This window comes from Phalacrocorax aristotelis, chromosome 4, assembly GCF_949628215.1.
Source record: "Phalacrocorax aristotelis chromosome 4, bGulAri2.1, whole genome shotgun sequence".
Lineage (NCBI taxonomy): Eukaryota > Metazoa > Chordata > Aves > Suliformes > Phalacrocoracidae > Phalacrocorax > Phalacrocorax aristotelis.
Genome location: NC_134279.1, coordinates 49,204,859 through 49,229,836, shown reverse-complemented (window position 1 = coordinate 49,229,836; position 24,978 = coordinate 49,204,859). Strand labels below are relative to the sequence as shown.

Below are 24,978 nucleotides of genomic sequence, written 5' to 3'. Positions count from 1 at the left end.
TTTATAGTGTTCTCTTGATAGTAAGACCAGAGTTCATTCTGCAGGAACCATCACTTGCTAGTTTCTTTTTAGTAATTATACTTGGGTTTTGTTGTTTTATTTTCCATTCAGAATTATTTTAGCTATTTTTTATTATTTATTAAGTACCAATTTTTTTGTGATTTCATCTTATACTGCTTATGACTTAACTGTTCTGTTTTTTATCTTCTCATAGACGAGAGAACCAAACTACCAAAAGAGTATGTTTGACAATGAAGCTGGACACATTCTAAATGCTTTCAAGTACTCAGAATCCAGGATCTTAGACTTAGGTTTATTTTTCTAGTATAGCTATTTGGGGGGGGTGTGTGTGTGTGATTATTTATATATTCCTTTTCTTTATTCCCCAAATAGTTTTACTAGTGAAAGAATTACTGCAGAAGCAGTACACCACTTAGTATATCCAGACTGAAAATAATGTACTCTGTGACTAATTAGAGTACACAAAACTATATGGTTTCCTTTTGTAGGATACATTTGAGCAGTTTTCTATAATTACACGATCACTAAACACAGATTTTATACTTCATTTGAAATCTAGTTGAAATTGAAACTCTACAATGTTTATTGGATTGGATGACATAGTTGTATACGTAAAGTGTTTTTTCTGGCTTACACCATACGTTATTAATCTTTGGTGGGTTGCTTGTCTTTGCTCCCTGCTTGCAATCACTAAAATGGTAAATGACTATTCTGATCAGCAAATTCCAGGTCTTTGTATCTGGATGCTGTTAAAATAGTTCAGGGAAGTGACTCTTAACTTCAGATGTGCACCTTGCTCTTACCTTTGTAGTAGTAGGATTGAGTAATTAAATTGCCTGGTTGCTGATTAACATGGTGACTGGCATCATCCTACTGCCATAGGATTAAGTAACTTGCTTTTTGACCCATATGTAAAGCTTATAGTCTGTCTTGGCAACAAGTAACAAACTCATAAACATTGATATTACTGTTCTTCAATAAATGTCTAATGTGCTGACACAAGCACACCCCTATGGACTAGGCTAGTTATCCTTTATTTGATGCAATCCTAACTTGCGTAGGACAGATCTCAATTATTACTTTACTTTTCGTGGAGTACCATTCAAAGGGCAGGACATTTATTCAGCTGGGATAAACGTGCCAAAAATGTTTTTTGTGGGTGAAATCCAGAGCATATGCATCAGTATCTGGAACAGGAATAAGGAAGTGCCTAAATAAAGAGTGATCTGAAGAGCAAATAGAGTGTGTAGTTCTATAAAGCATTTTTGACTTTTAGTCTGGAGTTCACCTAGGTGCCTGTACACTGTGGGAATGTCCTGCTGGCTTTTGCCTGAACTGCTGCAGATGGGAATTGAAGGGGAAAAGGCACAGAAGCTGTGAAAGACTGCACTAGTTGAGTGCAATCATGCTACACTTAACAGAAGGGAAACACTGATTTCAGCACAGTGTGCTGCAGTAAGTCTCCCTTTTAATTTTTGCTAAATCTATCTATTTTTAGGGTAGTGTAACTCATTTTTATAAAATACCCCAATCAGAAAGTTCATACATGAAGTGGAAAACTACACCTTTAGCCCCCAAAGTGGATTTAAACTGCCTAGAAACGTCTGCCAAACCACAGGCTGTAAGCTGTGCTAGGCAGAAGTGATCTTTGTTCTACCTGAACAACTGTATAGCAAAAAAGGTAAGACTCAGGAGGCCATAGAGAACAAGCAAGCAACAACATAACTCTGGCTAAAGGATAGAGTACTTAACTAAGAGAGTGGAAAGAGGAACCTGGGCTCTCTATTTCTCTTGAAAAGTGGTAACATTTTTTACAGTCTTTATTGAAAGAACAGAAATTATTGCTTTTAAATGTTTTACTTGAGTAGAAGAGGCATTTGTAACCATTTAATGTGCGTGTAAATGATATTGATAGTTTCTTTTGGGACTATATTTTTACAGTCATTATTTCAGCACTTGAAAATTACTGGTGACAATTCTGTTGCTGGTTTTATTGATAGCTATTGAGGCACTTAGGACAAGAAAGAGTTTAGGAATGAAAAGCAAGTCAAATTGCTAAGGAACTCTCTTTAGGACTATGTGAACCAAAGCTCTCAGTTCCCTTATGGTATGATTTCTCCAGTATGATAGCTGGTTAGCTGATCTTGTTTGTTTTTTAACTCAGCAGTCTCCCTTCATGGTGATATATTACAATGGCACACTGTCTAGCCTATAATCATCATCTATACATGACTGGTAAGACATGGAGTTTATATTTTGTCAGCTGCAAAGCTGAAATCTGTTCTTAAATACCTCTATTACTTTTCATTGACCTGTTTTTATTAACCTGTTTGTTTACCTTGGCTATGAAGCCTTGTCTTGGCTTACATAGAAGACAAGATTGGCTACAGTCTTGCCAAAAAACATATCTGAACATCTTTAGAAAGGAAATGTAGGCCTTTTCTGATGGTCATTGATTGTCAAGTATGTTAATATATAGTAAGACCTTGTAAAGAAGATACCAAGGTAATTGGATTTGTTTATCATTCATTAGTAATTTGTCATTTTTGAAGTTGAAGTCAGGGAATGAGAGCTTAAATAAGAATAATACATTGTAAGTAAACTGATCTAAATCTTTAAACTAATTGAGTTGCACTAACGCAGTCCAGAGAAACAATTTCGGCTGACTGGTTATGGTTTGCATTCAACACAGAAGACAAAAAATCTCATCAACAAAATGTGACCTCCCTTATATTTAATTCCACTGTCTTGTATCTGTTGAAGTTGGTGATAAAAAATGTTGTAGCTGCTTTCCATGTTTCCTTAAACCTGGAGGGTCAGTGCATTCAAAGATCAGGGAGACTGCATTTCTTTTCATACTCTACAATTCATGTTACGCTACATTCAAAGCAAGCCTATTGGTTCAAACTCATTGGAGGCAACTTAGTAGACTTGGCATCTGATTTAGTCTTTTGGATTGTGGTGGGTTAGTTCTGGCTACCAGCCAAAATCCCATCCAGATTCAGAACCTTCCTCATCTCAGGCTGAATGTGCAGTTGGAAAATCTGTGTAAAGCCAAATGCATGTGTTTGCAGATATGCCTGTAGTAGGGAATGCATGATGTATACACAGCAAGACAAAAATATTGAGCCTTCCTCCGACCCTTGCAAAGGCCACTTTTTCTGATGCTACTTCTTTCATCACTAGATCATCCATGCCATAAAGATAGCTAGTAGCATGGAATTAATGTTAACATTTTTAAGGTGGTGCCCACCTCTAATGTTCTATGTTTTTTTTAAAGAGATTGCCATTTCAGCATTGAATGGAAGCTGTTGCTGATGTGCTATTTTTCAGATACAGAGGTAACATGATGTAACTGGGCACTGAGATGAAAGCTTATATGGGATAAAATAAATCCCTGCTAATGTCAGCTCCCTTGTGCTATGTTCTATTCCAAATGTAGAGGTTTTTTTTATATTTATGTAATTGAATACTGTAGTTGCATTGTTGTCTGTTTGTTTTAATACTAATTAGAATAGAAATACGAGGTAAATGTTATTTGAATATAGTTGTAAGTATTCTGATTTTTCAATAGACCTCAGATAGACAGCAGATAATCCCCAGAATGTAAACTCAAGGAAGGAAGGGAGAATACAATTCTGTTTGTTACTGGTCTGTGTGTTTTGTTTTGTTTTGTTATGGATGTTTACAGTTAGTTCCAGTTCATTATAGTACCGTCCAGCTAATGAGACAGAACAGCTGTCATTTATGCAGTCTCTCTAAATTATGAAGCTGCTGTTATGAAAATGTTTCTGATGAGGTGAGTTTTGAAACATTACTGAGTAGAAAAATCACACCAGTTCTGCTAGAGATACTATTTTCTCATTATTATCTTAGAAATGTTTGTTATAAACTTGTGTTTTCCCAAGGATGCTTGACCCGTCTTGCCATAGTGTGTGTTGATTTCCAGATGGAATAATAGTCAGTGATGTGAATTATTGGAGCTGTTGGTTTTGTCTGTCCGTGTGTGTTGGGGGGCGTGTGTGTTGTGATAAGAGGAGGCAGAAGGAAAACAGGAAAATATGACTGCAAAATGACGCTCAGTGAGTCAGTTTTGATTCGAAAATGAAAGCTTTGTCACAGTGCTCTGTTTCTCACACACACTGTTATTTCTGTCATTCAGCAGGGAATAGATTCTCCCCTCCTCATAACAAGGATTTTGAAACCGATTATGTTAGACTTCTTCAGAGATTAATTGAAATCATCTTATACTTGTCACTTCTGTGGGGATGTAGTGAATGCAAAGGTGTGGTTATTCATTTATTTGTATAGAGGGAGGGGCATGGCGAGGAGATCTCCAAACTGTTAACAGAAAAGAGAGGGAGCACAATCTAAAAACTTTAAGAACTTTCGTTTTCAGTAGAAGGAACAGAATGGTGGCTCTTGTTGCAGGGTGCTGAGTTATATTAGGTCCAAAGATTCTTCGCAACCATCTTAATGGGCAGTCACAAAAGTCACACTGCATAGGAACACTTGACCTTATTATCGTGGCTTTAATTCAGAAAAGCCCTTCAACAACTGATTAAAACTGTCGGCAGCATTAAGCATTTTATAATATACAAAAACTTGGAAAAGATGGAAAAACTTAGAGATTGCCATAATCAAATCTTTTAGATTTGATCTTAAATCTGAAGCTTTAGTGAAACACTTTACAGAAGCAAAATTTTTACTTAGGAAAGTAGCTAGCAGTAAAGAGTTAATAAAAAGAATGTCATGCATGCGTATGTGATTCTAAATCCAGAAGTGTTACATTTCCTTTGTTGGCATTAGTTTCTGCTGAATATACAGGATATATATGGTGAAGACTAAACCCTTCTGTTATTGGTCTGAAGTGTTTTAACAGAAGTGTACCATGCTTGGTTGAAAAGACTGGAAGTTTTAACAGATGAAAAAAATATATATTTTGTTCTTACTGGATATTTTTCTGCCTACCTCTTTGAGTGATATTGACCCGCATCATTAACAGAAAATACATGGAATTAGACTTTCTTTTACAGACTGTAGTATGTAAAGTAGTGGTACATAGCAGAATTCTGTCTGGAGTGCTTGCAGCAAAAGCGTGGGGGTTTTTTGTTTGTTTGGGTCGGTGGGTTTTTGTTTGTTTTCAGGGTTTTTTGGTTGGTTGTTGGGGTTTCCCCTGCCCCTGGAGTATTAGTTGACATTTATTAGCGGTGGCTCGAGTCTTAATGGCTCTTGCTGGGGGAAAAGTGTATAGGAAACTGTTGAAAGGTACCATCTTTCTGCTCTCATGTGTTAGCAATTCTCTACTTGCTGCTGCTGCTGAGAGATGGAATCCAATACTGTCACTGAGTATGGACTGAATATTGAATATTCAGAGAAATGTAAGCATAATGAGATATTTCTGCTGGAATTACTTTATTCTGCCTGTGCTTTTTGAGATCCTCCCCGTCTTCAACCCAGCTATTCAAGTGCCAAGTGCTTTAGTGGCTATGCTGAAATTTACCCTTTCCTCTGGCAACTGTGACGAGTCTCAGTTACAGTTAATGCTTCATGGAAGGCCTTGTGCTGGCTTTCTCCAGAGGTATTTGATAGAAAGAGGTGTTTAGGGGCGCTTGCATTTCTTGAAATGACTTACAAGCCCCTTTGCTTAAGGGAAGCAGAGGAGGCATCTCCTCTGCCATGTGTCCCTTTCCAAGTAACAGTCCTGTGCTGTTCCCCATAGAGCCTGTGGAAAGAAGAGGTGTGGCTTGGCCTCAGCCAGGAAATTAGGAGAAAGCTCTGTTTAGGATATGTGACAAAAATATTTTGTCATTGTTCACAGCTCTGCAATCTCTATAGCAAGTTATTAACTCAAGGAGGTTAATACAGAGTTGCCGCATCCTTTTTTTTTTCCCCTCTCTTCCTCCCCCCAAAAATTTACAGTAGTAATGCAAAATTTTTCCCTTTGTTTCATTCCAACTTTCTTTGTAATTAAGGGCAATTACTTCATAATACCACTAAGATGTATCCTGACAATAACATACATATCTTCTATGGGATGTAAAAGTGATAGCTGACTTGCAGTATCAAAAGCATAAAAAGATAAAGTAGGAGAAGATACTAGATCTTCATCTAGAATACTAGGTGTATATAATGGATTTAATACAATGGCAAACCAAATTGCTGGAAAAACAAGGACAGATTTGGCCCTAATTAAAACAGCCATTATTTGCACTATGTATTTTTTGAAGAATAGTTTTTTGAACATTTGATGGTTGTAATATTGCCTTGTATACGTTTTGTTCCTATTATTTAGTACAGGCTGTCTGTTTTGTTGGTATGAGTAGACTACAAATCTATTTTGACAGGAGCATTGAGTAGCTATGCAGTGGCGGTATGTATTGTGTTTCTATAGGCCTTTCTCTTTTCAGTAAATAAGTCTCTGTTGCTCTTCTTACACGCTCTATTTTTTTATCAGCTGTGAGACAAAACTGAAGGCTTTTTTTCTTGCAGCAGATCAACCTTGAAAGCTTTACAAATGGATTTTAATTTTGCTTATAAGAGGTCTTATTAATAAAAGGCTTACACTATGGTTAGAAAAAGGAACATGAATTATGCAGCCTGTGTTTTGATCTCTATTGTGTCCTTAATTGGGTAATTGCTTCCCTGTTTTTCAGCTTGACAATTAAGGATCAAGATGGCAGTGCTTTCCCGCCACTGTAAAAAGCTGGGATAGTTGAGTAAAAGGTCTCATGACACTGCAGTGTCTTCTGTATCTAGCATATGCTGGATTCCTGCTACAGGGAATATGGGATGCTTTGGCAGACAGTGGCTTGAGTTGAGTGAATCCAAATCTTGGTGTTTACTCTGTGAAAAGCCAGGTTGGGTCTAGCAGGATTTACTAGCACAGGCTCAGTGCCATGAACACAGCGATGGTGCTTCTGGGGCCAGCTTGTACCTGCGAACAGTCTAATGGCTTTTGTGCAGCAGAGAAACTGAGGTATCTCTTGTGTCCACATCCATGGCATACCATAGCAAGCCATTCAACTCTAATTGATTGTTGACTGAGCTTACTTTTCATGAAACTCAGTAGTTAAAATTTTGAAGTTACTCTTAGGAAGAATTAATTCAAACAAGATCCTTTTCTATTTAGACTTCATTGTCTTTTTGTCACCTCTTACTCTTTGACTTTTTCATTTAAAGCAAAACTCATCATGCCTTCTTAAACTTGCAGTGAAGGTGTATCAAACTCTTGCAAGAAAATCTAACATCACGCATCAAAAACTCGTCCTCATTCTCTCCTATTGCCAACAGCGACTCTTTGTCTCCTTGTCGTTGCCAAATCAAGCCAAAACACACAAATTGCTCTGGTTTCCACTATTAATGCATCTTTTCAGGTCATCCTTTTTCTGTTGTTATTGCTAAAAATATAAGCAGGTGTTTCTCTGGAAGAGATTGGCAATTATTCAAATAATGTGCGTAAGCAACCTTTGAATAAGGCATATGAACACCCTCTGAAAACAAGACTTCATATGAGAGAATTACATACATTACTCCTGTCAGAAGAAGGACATGCACAGATGTGTTGGAAAATTGAACAGTCTGTCTCAAGGGCTACAACAGCTTAGCTTTCAGATTGCAAAGAATATTTTAATGGCCATTAAGGATTGGAAATCCCTCGCCCTTTCCCTTAATGAAAGTGTAAGTTCTGCAAAAATAGAAGAGACCACCTAAGAAGAAATTGAAATCGGATATATCGGTAACTACTGGTTTAACCTAACCTTCATTCAAATTATTTTCTTGAAGGATCTGATGAGTTATTCTTTTATGTTTACAGGTCTAATTACAACCACATCTAGAAAACTAGATCGAGAGCAGCAGGGAGAGCACATACTGGAGGTAAATGATTTCTTTAGTTCTCTGAATACAGTAACTGTAAGGTCATTGCTCTTTTACAGAGAGTAAAAGAGTAACCATACTTGGTTACTCTATGAAGAATTTAGAGAGCTGGATTTCATGGGTTTTTTTTAAGTAATTTGCTTCTATATTGTGGTGCACAAAACTACCTATCTTATAAACACTAAGTTGGGACTTTTTCTTTTTTTTAAACAGTTAAGATATGGGTAGAAAGCAATTTTTTGTTATTGTATATCTGTAACCCAAGGTTTTTTTCAAACGGTACGAAAGCATGATTGTTAAAAGGAGGCCTGTGATTCCCCGCCCCCCCTCACTAATTACTGGAATAGCTATTTCAGCCTGCCTTGTGCTGAATATAGACCTCTGAAAAAGAAATGCAGAATCATTTTTTAGCATTGAGAATACAAATAGATTGTAAGTGAATAGACCTTTTTTCTGCGTATCATATTTATCTGTCACATAAGTAGATGATTTGCAAAATATGCATTATAGATTCAGAGTCCAAGAGGATGAAATTCATTACATATTTCTTTTATTTAGCTACATTTAATCGATTGCCTGGAATTTATGTTATAGCTATTCTCATTCTCTGTAAAACATGAAAGAAAAACATGTAGATAACTGGGAGTCTTCTGGTTTCACGGTGTTGTCATGCAGTGTGACAGCATTGTACTTCACCTGCAATGAAGGCTTAATATTCACAGTGATACATACTAAGATTTATCTGGAACCTTTATTGAGCCTCTCCTCCTGATTGGTAAAGGACTGCATGTGAGTCAGCAAAACTAACACTAAAGCCAGAGAAGCAAGTCTGGACTTGCCCAAACCTTACGAAATCTGTAGAAAGGTTTTCTAATACGAATGCAAGGACTGCATAGACTTGGAGGTGAATGGTATTTCTTGATATCACAAACTACCCTTCTGCAGAACTTCAGACAGTCTTCCTGGCCCTTTTCTATCCCTTTGGTGTATTGCAAGCTGGATTAATGGAGCCGTTGGACCAAATTTTTATTATTTTCATTTCTGTATCAGCTTTGGAAAGAACTCTTTGCACCTAAGTAGCAATAGGGTGGAATTTCCTCTGCAGTGTGTTTCTATTAGTAGTAATAGCAAAGTTAATTAATTGGCAAATCTGGTTCAGTACTAGACACCTTATTGCTGTAAATTTTAAAGTCACTATATCATTCTCTTTTTAAATTACCTCCTTAAATCTGCTTGTGTCAAATTCCCAAAGTACTTATGTCAGTCATATCTTATTTCTTGACCACTGCTATGTGTATTGGTTGCAAAATTGGTATCTCATTACTTTTACTCCTACGCTGGCTTTTGCATTAGATTTATACAGTAAGTAAAATGAGCTGTGGATCATTTTCTGACCCTGAAGCCACCTGGCACAGTATGGTTTTGATTGCTTATACCTTATCCCTGGAAAAGGGTGGCTGTGTCCAAGCGGCCTGTTGAGAACGGTGCCTGAATTGTGTGAATTCTCAGGCTGCAGCTATGCTATATGTGGGAGTGCGCTACTTGTTATGGGCCGAAACATCTGCCAGGGATCACACTAGTAGCGTAGTTTCTTGGGCTGTTGTCTGCTAGCAGTCATGCCTCCTAATTTCACCGAAGTTATTACAAGATAACCTGTACAGAACTCAAAGTATTTTGGTTTTTCTTTTTTTAATGTTACAGCATCACACAATGGTACATAAATCCTCCTGTTGTCAGTATTCCCTATAAAGACAGCAGATTAAGCTGACTGCACTTTTGTTTGGAATATTGGTTTTTGCCTGCTGGTATCGTTTATAATTCTTCATTCTTCCTTCATTTTTAATCCCAGCTGGTTGTTAAAGTTTTAAATAAAAGTCTATGAAGTATCCAGTGGAAGAACTCTTAAGTACAGAGCAAGAATGACAGGCAGCGTGGCCCAAAGTAGCAATTTTCCCATTTGTTAGTTTTACGTTGACACCTTTGAAAATAGTTCGGAAAGAAACCCAGAAATGCACAGAATGATTGGGCAATATTATGAGCCAAGTGCTGAGCATCTGGCTAATTAATTGAGCATTGAAATGTTGACCAGATGGGTTGGTGGGTTTATTCCTTGTTTGCTTTTAAATTTGATCCTGGATTGCACTCCTGCTTACATAATAGGAATTAATATGCCCCATTCTTTTATTCCCAACTTGTAACTTTTTTCTGAGTGCCAACTGGCACATTTTTATGCAATTATTTCAGCTTAGCTTCATGGTATTCTCTCATACCTTAGTATCCCATTCGTTTTGTTAGTAATTCCTTCAAAACTGATGCTGCATTCAAATCAAACAAAATTTTCCTTAAATTTGCCTGTTTTTTTCTGCTTGGCTCAGGGCAATGCTAATTTTATGTTAATGGGCAAGTTATTCTGTACCCCTTGGAATTTCCTCTTTTGGGATGTGTTTTGGTTTTTGAGTTGGGTTTTTTGGTTTGTTGTTTTTTGTTTTTTTTTTTCAAACTGAAAGATACATAGTGGTGTTCCATTACAAGTACTAAAGGGAACTGATATTCATATATGTGGAAATCCTGCCATCTGTTAGAGATGGTAGCTGTTGCATTTCATGTGTTTTTGTCATGGCTAATCACTTTACTCATGCTTTTTCATCTCCTTCAGGCTTGAAAGGTATACCATGTTTCATTTGTATTTCCATTTTTCCTTCCCTAAAATAGATGAGAAAGGGAAAACAAAAAAAGATTATCTGATCATGTCCTCATTCATGTCAATGTAAAATCATTTTTTCATCAAGGATTCAATTCCAGTCTTCCATTAGTATTCATTTCATTATTTTGTATCGGATGTTATCCTTGAATCCTTCCATTCTTCCATAGTCAGATTTCCCAGAGCATCCTAAGAACCATTGAAGGAATTTACCACCAGCATTCCTGAAAAACATTTGTTCTCCCCAAATTGGAGTGGGCTTGTTGGAACTGGAATATTCTGTATCAGTGGTGTGTAGGGTATTTTTTTTGCGTTAAGGGGGCTTGTTTTTGTTTAATACCCTCCACAGCACTGAACTTAGAATCATAGAATCATTTAGGTTGGAAAAGACTTTTAAGATCACTGACTCCAACCATATAGCTTCCCTATAATTTTTTCCCAGTGCTACTGTAGTGACTGACTTCTATATGGAGCTTCCTCCCAGCAAAGACTTGCAACTTCCTTGCAAACTCAAAACCAAAATGAACCTGCAGCATGTAACACATTTCCCATATAATTTGTTATAAACATTGGGTGTTTAATATTTTTTTAATCATTTCTCTACGGCTTTGACAAGTATCCAGTAGGATTAGATGAGCATATCTCAGTTTATCAGTTTTCTCTAATTACAGCAGAGCTGGCATAGGTGACTCTCAGATCATCCCTATGTGTTTCTATATAATAATAAGGAAGGTAAATTAAGTCAAGGAAGATGATTTTAAAGGGGAGGAAATAATAAAAAAAAAAAAAAGAATGAGAGAAAGACAATGAAGGGGAGGCCATAGAAAGGCTGAGGAAGAGTGCTGCACCTGGTCATAAAAGTGTTCTTAAAATGAGAGACACAAGGATTAAAGTACTACAGCTAAAATCAAAACCAACACAACAGCCAAGAGAAAGTAAGGAAAAGAACATGTAAGATTGACAAAGGAAAAAACAAAAGTCTTTACCCATCATTATTCCTTGTGTTTTTAATGCCAGTTTTTTTGAAAACATGCCCTTCAGAAATTGGCATTTAGCCAAACTGCCAGAGATCAGGTAGTACTGTTATCAGTGAAGAATTTGTATTTGTTCTAAATGCTTTATGTAATAGCAGCTAAACAATCCCTTGAAAATGCCTAGTGTCTGCCTGAGCCCATTAGATTTTATGTGGATGGCAGGGTGCAGCCAGAAAATGATGGGCCCGATTCTGTAACTCTTCTACTAGCCGAGCTCTTGCAGGAAGCAAGAATATAAAACCCCCTCTCCTTTTTGTCTTTGAAGCAGGTGCTAAAATAATTTACATATGCTCATATTTAACCCCTTATTAACCAATAAGGGATTAAATAGGTAAGAGTTAAGGTCATAAGGTAAGGTTCCTATTAAAGAACTAAATTTTTCCATGAGTTTGATCCTTTTACAGTATGTAAGGATTTTTTGTTTTCTGACTTCAAATTAGCATCACTCTTACTTTTATTATATTTTTTTTTCACTACCCATATCAATAACATCAGATCAGTCCTAGAATTAATATCGTGGAAGATTTCATACTCCTTTCCTAGTGTTTTAGTAGAAATTTTGACTATTGCTGGAAGAGCAGATATGGTTTAATTTCTTACTTCATTTAGTCTGTGGAAATATTGATGTGCATCTTCCTTAAAAAGCAATTTTTTAAGTTTCTTTCAAACTAGATAGTGATTTTATGTCTTAAAATGTAGGAGATTTTTAGTGCATAAGCCTGTCAAATTCTGAAACTTATATTCTTATGAATTGCATATTTTGAAGTGTAAAATCAAATTATTAAATGGAAAAGTTGCAAGGAAACACTAGGCTGAAAGTATATTAAGATATTATCACAGTAAAGCTCTTATCAGAGATACTACACTTGTGTGCTGTTCCTGTATTCAAGTTAATATTTCAGTTACAGTGCTGCAAAATAGTGAAATAGGTTTAATATACATCTATCAACTCCTACACGTCATACATCAAGCATCAAAATGTTAAGATAGAAGCTGAATAACTAGTGGCTTTTGTAAATATTCGCCAAATAGCTTTACATGATGGTCTTTAAGTAGATGAAGTGAGGGAATGGCTTTACAGTTGTTGCAGGCAGTGGTAGCAAAATCTGATATAAAAAGAGCATTGTTGGAAAGACTGTGTTTGAATTGAAGGCTAACCCTATCCTTTTCATTAAAAACAGGTAACGGTAACAGACAATGGTGTTCCTGCAAAATCAACAATTGCACGGGTGATCGTGAAGGTCCTAGATGAGAATGACAATAAACCTCAGTTCTTGCAAAAGTTCTACAAAATCCGGCTTCCAGAGCGTGGTAAGCCAGAACGAGAGAGAGCTGCTAGGAGAGAGCCGATCTATCGAGTAATTGCTGCAGATAAAGATGAAGGCCCCAATGCAGAGATCTCTTACAGCATTGAAGATGGTGATGAACATGGCAAATTCTTTATTGAACCGAAAACTGGAGTGGTTTCATCGAAGAAATTTTCTGCAGCAAGGGACTATGATATCCTTTCAGTGAGTCAAAATCTTGTATATCATGAATACATGAAGTGTTCTTTTCTCTGTATTCTCATCACTTCCTATTTAGCAGCTGGCAGACGAGTGCAGTTGCTGGAAAGGAAAAAAGCCTCACGAAATCCAGAAGTATTGTTTTGTGGGTTTGGTGGTGGTGGGGTTGTTTTGGTTTTGGTTCCCCGCCCCCCCCCCCCCCCCAGTAAGGGATGATTTCAAATGTTTTGTATTGAGAAAGTGAATCAAGAAGCTGCAATTTTTTTCCAGAGCTTGACAGATAATGAACTTGATGAGGGAACATAAACAATCAGTTTGACTCTCTTTCAGGAAAATAAAAGTTAATTTATGGTAACAGTTTGTGCTGCTGTCAGGTGCTGCATACTTTTTCTCCATTTGCTGCCCAGATAATGAAGGGCAAGTGGCACTCTGAGAGACACTTAACCTTTTTGGGTAGATCTCACACAAGCAAACGTGCTTGGAGCTTATTGCTGCTTTTCCATTTATGTGACATAATGATTTATGTGATCCTGTAGATTAAAAGATGTGTCTGTTTCACAGATTAAAGCTGTAGATAATGGTCGTCCACAAAAATCATCAACTACACGGCTTCACATAGAATGGATTCCAAAGCCCGTCCCACCCACAGAGCCCATTTATTTTGAGGAAGCATTTTTTTCTTTTACGGTGATGGAAAGTGACCCAGTTGCTCACATGATTGGTGTAATAGCTGTTGAACCTCTTGGAACACCACTTTGGTTTGACATAACGGGTAAGGATGCCTTAAGGGCTTTTATTATTAGAAACAAATGCATGGAGTCTGAGATACTGGAGGGCTCATTGAAGCTTGGTTTCTTAATCGCTCTTCTAAATAATGCAAGGCTTTGGCATTCTTTAGCTGTAGATGCATATTTTTTTCCCTTATTTCATTATAAATCAAAATCACTTAAATTTTTATCAATGCGACTCTATATCAAAGATTAAAATTATATTGCAAAATATCTTCTCTGTTGCAGTTTTGGAAATGACTTATGAATATTGTGTCAGTGAAATTCAAACTAATGAAATCAATCTCATAGACTATAGGATAGAGAAAGAAATAGAATGCCAGTTTTCTGCAAATTGGGATAGTATACCCAAAGAGAGATTATACTGTTCACATTGATTTCTTGTCCTCTGGGCTGCTTCTCAGTTTTCTGTCCCTTAACTCGGTACTAGAAGGAAAGCTTGCAATGTTCCTAACCCCAGCAAACCTCTTGCTGTACATATTCTTCATACTTATGTCATACCTTAGCCTCTACCATTGAAAGAGGAATTCTAATCAGTAATATGACTATACATTGATGCTGTGGTGACAAAATGAATAGTACTTTTTAATTTTAGACTTACTAGGCCTACGAGCACCAGGAATACAGAGAGTGTTCACTGTGCAGCTGATACTAAAAGCAAGTTCTGTCCTGTGTTACATGCTTCAGAATCAAGGAGAATAGCACAGCCTTGTTTCAGGAGAGTTATCTTGTAGTGAACTGTTTCTGGTCTTAATCCCTGTCAGATAGGGATTTTTCCACCACATTTGCAAGAGAGAGAAGGATCCTTTTCGCCTTGGTTAATGCTGAAAATTTTAGCTATGATTATGGTTTGAAGTTGTTGCGGAGAGCATCTTTTAATTATTTCTTACCAAAAATAATTATTTTTAAGGTCTGTTTTGGTGGTATGTATTTCCTAAGGCATTCTGGTAACAGCAACAGTTAAAAACAAAGTTTGTAAAATTGATACATGTAGTAGGAATATATAAATGCCAATACCTGCGGGTATTATCGGAAAACTTTCAAGCACATGAAAAGAGACACAACTCTTCTCTAAATGCATGCTTCATGTGTGAAGAAACTGTGATGATACTTATAATAATTTCTTATATATTAAATATTTACATGATTTAGATTTTTCTTAAATGGTTATTTCTAATGTATTCTGGGAAAAAAAAAATTACTTCCTATCCAAATAGACTGTAGCTAAATAAAAAGTGTTTGTATGTAGCCAAACTAAGGGGTTAGAGACCACTACAATTGTATAGAGGGAGTAAAGAGTTCAGGATATCTCCTTGCATTCTCAAAGGGCCAAAGCCCTCTGCATTAGAGGTATTTTGGAACTGAGGCTGCTTTTTTACCGTTCTCTGAAACTTAACACACACATAGACATGGGAGTAGAAAACCAGAAAATATAAAAATAGCTTAAGTGAGCAGAAGAGAGGAGAAGGTTCTGTGTGCTCTAGTTCAGTTACCCAGTAGACCATCTATAGACCAAAAAGAGTCCATTAAAGGAAAGGTTAAGAAAGGGATATTGTCAGGAAAAGGTGAGTGATTCATGGAGATGAAAGGGAGTAGATAGAAGATGCCTCAGAGGTCTAGCGTGTTTCAACAGGGTACACCAATGGTGTTTCCTGGGGTCTTTAAGTAGCAAAATTTGTTAATTAGATTGGGGATGTATTTTTCTGTTGGTGGTTTTTTTTTTTGTGGGTTTTTTTTTTTTTTCAGTTTGCTTCAACTGCTGTGCACTCTGAACAGTATGGGCACCTGAATAGAATTCTGATGATAGTATTGTTTGCTCCTCCTAAGCATGCAGCAGCACAGTTTGGACATTTACATAATTTTTAATGTATGCTTAAAACAAAAAATAGGTGATCTTTTCCTGCTATTTTTAGAAAGATATATAGAAAACTCCAATGGGAAAGAGCAGAACCTGTCCAGACACTGTAAAATAAACCGTTTTATTTTAACTGTTTTCGTGGTAAAAGTGTGTTGGAAAGTTTGATATGGGATCATGTTGTGAAGTTATCGGCTACTCTTACAGGTGGTTGCTTTACTGCCCTCTTTTACTGTATCTAATAGCATGAATTAATTTGATTGACAGCTTTCCTTTGTGTTCTGTGCTTGCTTTCCATGCTTTCTTTCTTTTTGGCTGAGCCAGGAGACAAGCTTGCTAGTGAAGTATTTTACATCTTTCAGATGGCTTGTGACCTGAACTGTACAGCAGAAGGTATCTGCTGAGATCACATAATTTATTACCAGATTATGAGATCTGAAATGAAAGCGTACATTTATAAAATATTTATTTTATTAACCCTTCGGAAATCAAAGTGCTCACAGTTGCATTTGTGACAGGTTCGTTTTTGTTTTGTTTTGTCATCATTACATTTATACAGCATCAATTCAGAGCATCCAGCTTTGGCTTTGGCCAAAACTGTTGCTGTTACACTTTCAGTGTACCAGATGCAGAAGTTTGGGTTGAGTTCTGCTTCAGCGGATTGCCAGATATCACCTGGTAAGGAAGGAAAAAAAATCGGTTAGAGAGCTTGTCCTTGTATCAGGGAAACTGAATGAACAGATACCCGTTCACCCTACTCTTCCCTTAAAATGGAGATAACTTCATTGAGACATTAAATTCTCCTCTCCTCTTCATCTGAGAAAATGGTGTTGCATGCCAGCTAAAAGAAAAGTTAGAAACTCACTTTCTGAAGCTGACATCTTGCACAAAGCCCATTAAAAAAAATTTCATGTACACCTGTTAAAAAAAAAAGAAGCTGCCTTTCATGCTGTCCAGCTTATATCCATTCACGTGATTCAGAAACTGCTGCTGCCCCAGTAAGAGGAGTTGCCTTCAACAAAACTAGAAAAATTACATTATTTTTGTCATTATCAAATGTCTTAAATCCAGTGAAGCAGAATCCAGCCCATCTTTCCTAAACTGATATGTCTGTCATGCAATGGAACCTTCTGAACGTAAAATCCTTTTTTCATGTGAATGGGGGACCACTTCAGTATTTACTGTTCTTTCTTTGATTAAATATGAATTTGCAACCTTTGGAACTTTACCCTCTCACCTGTAGCCATGGCTTTTCATAAAACGCATTCAGTGATTTACAAATCATAACATGTAAAAACTCATTTAAAAAAAAAAAAAAAAAAAGCACTCATGATACCTGAATGCTATCCTTGTAAATATAATTAGAAAAACACATGCATATAATTAGGAGAAATTGGTTTTCCATGTCTAGCGCTGGCTTGACCAAAATAAAAATTGATTCCTCCATTTTAGGCAGTTTATTGAAAGCTCCAAAGCAATTGTAGTTAAATGGCAGTATTTATCACTGCTAACAATATTTGGTTTTAATGGACATTGTATTCTCATGACAGTCTGCTCGGGGTGGCACGATGATGATCAATTAAATGTTTAAATGCCTAAGTGTAGCTATTGATCTACATGGTTATTTAACTATATTTCACAAGGGAAGTTAAGATAATTTGCTTCAGAAAAGGAGCTTGGCTTATATTTAGACATTGGGCATTTAAACATTCAGTGCTCATCTGAGCCCTGCTTATCTCAGTATGAGTTAGATAGTGAGTTCTTTAGATACTCATCGAGATGAGAATCCTTTGGAGGTACTGTAGCTTTTTTGACCTTATCTGTAGTATATATGAGGATAGTAATTTGTACAGTGATCCAAAGGACACAAATTTGACAGTATTTCTGATTTGGGGTTTTAATTTATTTTGATTAAAAAGTATATTTTTCCCTAATTAGCCTGACTCTCTTCACAGAATAAACTATCACACTAGTAATTCTCAGTTTTCTGCTACCTGGAATCTTTGCACTCTGGTTAAAAAAAAAAAAGTAGAGGAAAGCTAAGAATCTACCTGCTAACTTTCCGTGAGCCAGACAAATCAGCTTTGTCCAAAGCTAATCAGTTTTAAACATCTGTAAGTAGCAGCATATCACATTACCAGGAAAAAAAACCCGAAGGGTTTAAAATAAGTGTGCATATATAAGTATATGTGTATGTAGTTCCACCTTCATCAAGCATCTGAAGACAGAACATGATCATACATGAAAATAATGCAACAGAGCTGTGTTTTATGAACTTCTCCCTCTCCCAATTTCCTGAACAAGGTGGCAACTATGACAGTCGATTTGATGTGGACAAGGGCACTGGAACTATCATTGTTGCTAGACCTCTTGATGCAGAACAGAAATCAAATTACAACTTGACGGTAGAGGCAACAGATGGAACCAGATCTATCAGCACACAGGTAATGGACTTTCTAATGAAGCAGTTATAGAAGAAGCAGTTTGTAGCTGGGGGGTCAGGAGGGTGTTGCATTTTCTCCTTACCACCTTTTTTTTAATCCTGGACAGTGAATATGGTTTATATAAGTTAGGGACTCTGTCTAAAATAGAAGGGGACTCCAATATTCATAGAGTCATGTTGTTTGGTGGTCCAGGTGGAAGATTGTCTGTTACTATGCATATAGTCTGCTATATGTTTTTCTGTCATCTTTTCTAATGTCTTCTATGTTGTCTTCCTCCTTTTGGCCAGAGAGAAGATGTTTCTTATCAATGTTTAGGATTTAAAACAGAATCTTTATTGAGCTGACTGCATGTCTGGAGGCTTATTAGGTCAAATAGACTAAATTCAATAGTAGAAGATTGCCAGTTTAGCAGTTTCCTTTGAGAGCTGCCTTTTCCTTTAATGGTGACAATTGTGAGTGATATTCTAGACCATGAATCTCCAAACACAGTAACACATCCCCCAGTCAGAACTTGCTGCTGTCATAGCCATGGTGCCATTGCTGGTGCTGATAATGACCATAAAACGTTTGGAGAATCCTCTTGTAAATATATTGCCTTGCTGTAGTAAAAATACTGAGCATTCATTTCTACCTATACAGAATGCTGGATAAAAGGCATAAAGTAGTTTGGAAAAAACAAAATCAGAAGAAACCCAAATCCAGCTAAAAGATAATTCCTTTTGCCAGGAAAGTCAGAAAGACAACAAGAGGCTTTCTGCACACACTTCCCTCCCCTCCCAAGAATGCAGTCAAAAATGCTACCATGCAGAGTGTGCTGAGGTAGCCTGGGGACTAGTAAAGGCTGAATATGTGGTCTTGATGACTGCAGGTATTCTGTCCAGTGCAGCTGCTTGTGTAGCTGAATTTATGCAGGCGCCCTGAGCTGTCACAGTTGAACCATAATCTGCTTTGTCTTCTGAAACAAGCAAGAATTGGAAGGTCACAAAAATACTTTAACCCTCACTCTTTCTCTTCCTCGGGGCTATGCGACTCATTTAGTTCTTCTTGGAAGTTCACAGTGTAGCTTTTGTCCAATTTCTTTAAATGAATTTGTTATTTTAGCATTTTGTAAAGCTGAGTGAATGTTGTAAACAATTACCACAGCAGTCTTCTGCAGAAGAATTGGAATAGTAGTCTCAAATATATCGTCTCTTATTGCTGTGATTGCTTTTTGTATGATGTTCTTTCGTGTCTTTCCTCTCTCAGCTAGAGTTGGCAGGAGCAGAGGTTGTGGTTTCTGTTACAAGCGAGCACAAAGACTTCCTTTGCATTGCCTTCCTTTTTCCCCAGCTTGTGGGATAAACACAAGTTATGCTGTTGCTGTGGTATATAGATTGAGGAGCATGGATTAGTTCAAACTCTGCAACTGTTCGTGCATGAACAGACTACCGATTCTCTTATCTCCCCCATAACTCCTGGCCCACCCAAATGGACTGATCTGTTAAGACAGCCCTCAGGACTATCGTTAAGAAGATGCATTTCAGATGAGGCTTGACTTCAGGGAAATTAAAAATGTTGATGTGAAATCAAAGTTGAAGGTGTGATTTATGGCTGCCAGTGTGTAAATTCCATTACTCACTGCTGAAGTAATGGTGATTAAAGTTTGAGTGTTGATGTGGTGTTGGATTCTTCTATAAGCTGATAAACAGTTGAAATGGAGTGACAGGCCAAAGAAAGTCTGAATACTGAGTGCATGCATTAGGAACAATATGCTGTACACAGCTTTTAGCTTACAAAATAATTGCTGTGAGCATTAGAAATGCAGTAAACATTCATCTAACAGACCTTGATTAACAGCAGATTAAGTAATTTTACATTTAATTTGAAAAAGGAAATGACATTTTCAAAACATTGGGGAGGGGGACAAGAAATGAAAATCTTATTGTGTAAAAGCAGTGTATTGAATCTGACTTTAAACTAGAAGGCATTTGCAGGCCTCAGGCCATTAACATCTCTAAAGCATTTGACTTTCAGGACTTCAGTTAAATAGCTTTTTTGAAAAATACAGCAGCAGTAGGTGTGGGGGCTGTTAGAATTTTGCATGCATCTAAATGCCAAATGCATGATGCAAAACAAGGACAAACAAATTCCAGGCCTACAGTAGTGGTGTGTGACAGATGATGTTAGAGATGACCAGTGCCACACTAGGAAGGAATATCATTACAAAGCAAATCAATGTACTTATGTTTTTGTTTTGGCCTGAAATAGAAAAAGTTATTCACAGGCTGCAAGTAGCAGTATACGAACTATTGAGTTGCTTTTTTGTGGAAAACAAAAAACAAACAAACAAACAAAAAAAAACCCACACAACCCAAAACTTTCTAGCCATTACCCCTTCCAGTCATTGCTATGCCTATTGAGTCTTTTCACTGGAAATAATACTTCAGATGCTTTAAAGCAACATTTTACCTGTTGCTGTTCTACTGCAGAATGTTTAATCTTGCTTTATGCAAAATTTATATGTGTATAATGCTTTGGGAATGAAGGATAGAATATTCTTCATTGATTAAATGTGCATTTTTGCTTGCAATTACCACACTGCTCCAGAGACATTTTAGAACTGGAATGCAGTTATATTATCTCTGGATAATACAAATTTTTGTTTATGAAAATTATTATAGACATGTCAATGTAACTATAACATAATTACGAATGGAGAGAGGAGGAGATTTTAAACCCCACATAGAATCAGCAAGTGAAAAATTAGATTAAAACAATCCTAAGCAACATCATGTTTAAATATTATGCACTAAATATGTTTTGTCGGTGGCACATACCTCCTCTATAACTTACTAGTAATCAGTGCATTCCTATGCAAATTTAGGTTTCACTGGTCAGATAATTAATAGATTTCAAGACCTTCCTCTAAATAATCCTGGGCTGTTTTGTTCTCTGCCTGTATAAGCAGGTTGCATTGCCCTCAGTGAGATCTGCGAGTAGAGCGCAGTTGTGCCCTTGCGTAGCTGTGCAAAATGAGTCAAGTTTCTTTAGCTTCAGACAATTTTGTTTCAGAAATCCCACTGTGGTCTGTTAATGTCAAATTTTGCTACAGTGTGCCTCCTTAACATGCAACTTCCTTCTTAAGAGATAATATTAGTATATTTAATTTGAATTTAATCTTATAATTTCATTGAGAAATGCTCAGTAGCTGTTTTTATTGTATTATACATGTCACTTTAGAATAACACAAGCTCTTAATGTATTTTGTTCTCAAGCGTGCAAATCCGTATTTTTCTGTGTGGTTCATTAAAATTGCACTCACAATTATTACTTCAGGTGCCTTTCATTTAATTTGAAAGCCTTAAGAGTTTACATGAACACTCGGTCCTCTTAGAACAAAAGTACACATCTAGCACCTGTCACTTAGCATCAGTAAGAATCCCTATCTTGAAAGTAGGGTTTCCTTAGTACATTTAGTTAATAGTTTAGATTGGAAGGAGCCCCCGGAATTCGTCTAGCTAAAAATCCTGCTCAAAGCAGAGCGAACTACAAAGTTGGATCAAGTTGTTCAGGGACTTGTGAGCTTCAGGGACTTAGATGACAGGGCAGGACACCTCTTCCTTGGACATGCTCTTATGTTAGTCCTTGAAAATAATTTTTTCTTATGTCTAATTGTAGTTTCCCTGATTGCACTTGCAAGTATCGCCTCTTGTCCTTTCACTGTGCACCTCAGAGAAGAGTCTGGCTCTCTGTCCTGCAGCCCTCTCTTTACACAGTGGATGGAAAGCTTTTAGATCCCCATTGATTTTAATTGCCCTTCGCTGGGTTCATTTCGGTTGGTTAAGATCTCACTTGGACTGCAGGGCCCAAAACTGTAGGGGATCTGCAGTCCCACCTCTGAGTGCCAAATAGAGGGGAATAATTCCTTTCCCCCTGCCTGCTGCTCCCTTTATTAAAGCAGCCCAGCATGCAGTTAGCCAAGTTACCAAAAGGGTGCCTATCAATTCACGTTATGCATGTCCACCAGAATCAGCAGAGGGATGTAAAGTAACAACAGCGAGTGAGAAATGAATCCTGAAGTATGTAGATAAAATACCTTTCCCTTGAGTCTAAGATAAATTTGGGATTTTAGGCACATTTAAAATGATTGCACTAATAGATCAAATTGTGTATTTGTAGTTGTGTTTACCAGCCTGGCAAAAAACTACGTGCCTGAGCAAGTAATTTGACAAGTAATGGAATACCTGAGCAATCCACTCAGAGTGACTGAGTCATTATGTTTATTCGTTAGCAATATTTTTGTTAATAATTTATGCTTAATAGTGCTGTACATTTTGATGGGGTATCTCATCTGCTCAGCCCAGCAGTACCTTTTTGGAGGATGTCTCCTCTTGTGTTAGTGGCAAGGTGATTTTAACTGCTTCTCTAGCTAATACCAGAGTGTCATGGTTTTAGCTGGGATAGAGTTAATTTTCTTCACTGCAGCTGGCACAGTGCTGTGCTTTGGACTTAGTATGAAACAATGTTGATAATAACACCGAAGTTTTGGTTGTTGCTGGGCAGTGCTTGTACTAGTCAAGGGCTTTTCCAGCTCCCCATGTGCTGCCGGGTGCACAAGAAGCCGGGCGGGGAGGCGGCACAGCCAAGAGAGCGGATTCAAACTGGCCAAAGGGATATTCCATATCATGTAACGTCATTCCCAGTATATTAACTGGGGGGAGCTGGCCGGGGCAGGGAGCAATCACAACTCGGAGACCAACAGTGTCAGTCGGCAGGTGGTGAGCGGTTGCATCACTTGTTGTTTGGATTTTTGGTTTTTTTCCTCCTCCTTGAGGGTTCATATCTCTCTCTCTCATTTTCTTTTTCATTATATTACTACTATTATTGTTGTTTTTAACAATATTTTGTTATTATTATTGTTATTACTGTTTTATTTTAATTATTAAACTGTTCTTATCCCAACACATAAGTTTTCTTACCGTGGCCCTTCTGATTCTCTCCCCATCCCACCAGGGTGGGGGGAGTGAGCGAGTGGCTGCGTGGGGCTTAGTTGCTGACTGGGGCTAAACCACAACACAGAGGAAGTTGATGCTAAGTCCTTCTGATAGTACTATCAACAAATCACTTCTCAGTTAAGTTGGTTCATTGGCTATGTGGTTAGTCTTGCAGGTACCAGTGTTGGTTTTACCGTCACTACATTCCTGGCATTTAACTAAGTACTTTGCACCGGTGTTTTGTGGTGCTCCATTCTAGAAATGCTGTTTTCCTGTGTTCATTTTGTCTAGTACCAGCAGCATGGGTGGCCATGTCTTACGCTCTGAAGATTCTCTAACACAGTTGCTCTGGAGTTGCATTCCCTCTCACCTCTGATTTTGACCTAAGTTACTGCATGTCCTCATTTGAGGGGGAAATAGACATGAACTTCAATAGCAATTTTGATTTAAATTCATCAAATTTGATACTTTATCTTTTCACTTAGTGTTTTTCTGAGTCTAAACTTAATAATCTGTTGGGGGTGGGAATTGAATAAAAAAATGGTTCAAGTGTTCATTTTCTGAGCACAGTATCCATTAAGTGTTGTAATTGTATATGGTCTTTTAACCTTCTATTTATACAAAATATATTTGTTTAGTTTGATTTGTATTGAGGGTTGGGGTTTTCTGGTTTGTTGTTGTTTCATTTTCCTGAGCACCAGTGTTCAGTGAGCAGGTGTTTTCATTGAAATGCTGTGTAAGTTACTGTATTGGGCCCTTCTGTATTTCTTCTTCAAGATGCATTAAAATATATTTTATTTATACAGAATTTTAAAAGAAGGCAACAACTGTGCTTCTGTTGTTTTATTACATTCTTTCTAGTCATGACAGTCTAAAAAATCACAGATTTAAGGTCATATTCTTTTCATTGTTGCTCTTCATTTTCCAATTGAATTTGTTAGTGAATATATTTAAACACTTGACCTAATGTGTCCTAGGTCACCTACCATCTCCCCAACAAAAATCAATATTTATTCCCACTCTTTGTTTCCTTTCTTTAATCAGTTTCTAATTCATGACAAACTCCTTAGTTTCCGTAGCAACATCTTTCAAGGGGTTTTATTAATGTGCCAGACGATTTTCTGTTTCTTCCATTTTCTGAGAAATGGAATAAAATGTGGGAGGCAGAATTTTCCTGTGCGGTGATAGTTTGTGTTTATCCTGACAGACTGTTTCAAACACTAAAAACTATCTATGTTTATGAATAAATGTACTGTCTATTGGTTTGTGGCTCGCTGACCTGCAACGCCTGCATCTAAAAGGTTAAAGGCTTGTGTGCGTGGCTTGGACGCCTCTGTGCGCACACATGCACACGCGTGCCCCCCTCCCTGCCCTGACTGTCTGGAGGTGGAGCTCAGTATTATTAACAGTGCATGTTAACATTAGGAGGATTGCCAGCTAATTTTATATTTCTAGTTGTTTTCCCCTGCAGTTCAGCAGGACCTGGGGGTGGCTCCCATTTTGTGTTGGTGATTTGTTTCTGTTAAGCAGCTTGTTGCAGCACCACTGCTTTGCCAGTGTCTCATTTTTATTTTGTTTTGTTCAGGGTCATGCTCCCTATTGCTCTTGATGAATAAGACTGAGGCAAAATTGTAATCTGGGACAGGCTTTTCTCCTCCTTAATTGTTCCTTATATTTCCTGCTGATCTTGCTTACCTGCAGGTTGTTTCACAGTTTCAAATAAACTTAAAAGTCTCTTTTTTTTTTTTTCTTACCTGGCTTTTTATTCTGTATCTGGCT

General features: G+C 37.3%; 1 protein-coding gene across 5 annotated transcripts in view; it reads left to right on the top strand.

Moving 5' to 3' along the window:
• FAT1 (FAT atypical cadherin 1) overlaps positions 1-24,978 on the top strand; it is a 112,324-nt gene that overhangs the window by 50,990 nt on the left and 36,356 nt on the right. For all 5 annotated transcript variants that reach the window (XM_075091332.1, XM_075091333.1, XM_075091331.1 and 2 more), the window contains exons 4-7: positions 7,838-7,899; positions 12,816-13,145; positions 13,701-13,911; positions 18,087-18,226. In XM_075091332.1, coding sequence (XP_074947433.1) covers positions 7,838-7,899; positions 12,816-13,145; positions 13,701-13,911; positions 18,087-18,226 — 743 coding nt within the window. The remainder of the gene's footprint in view (positions 1-7,837; positions 7,900-12,815; positions 13,146-13,700; positions 13,912-18,086; positions 18,227-24,978) is intronic.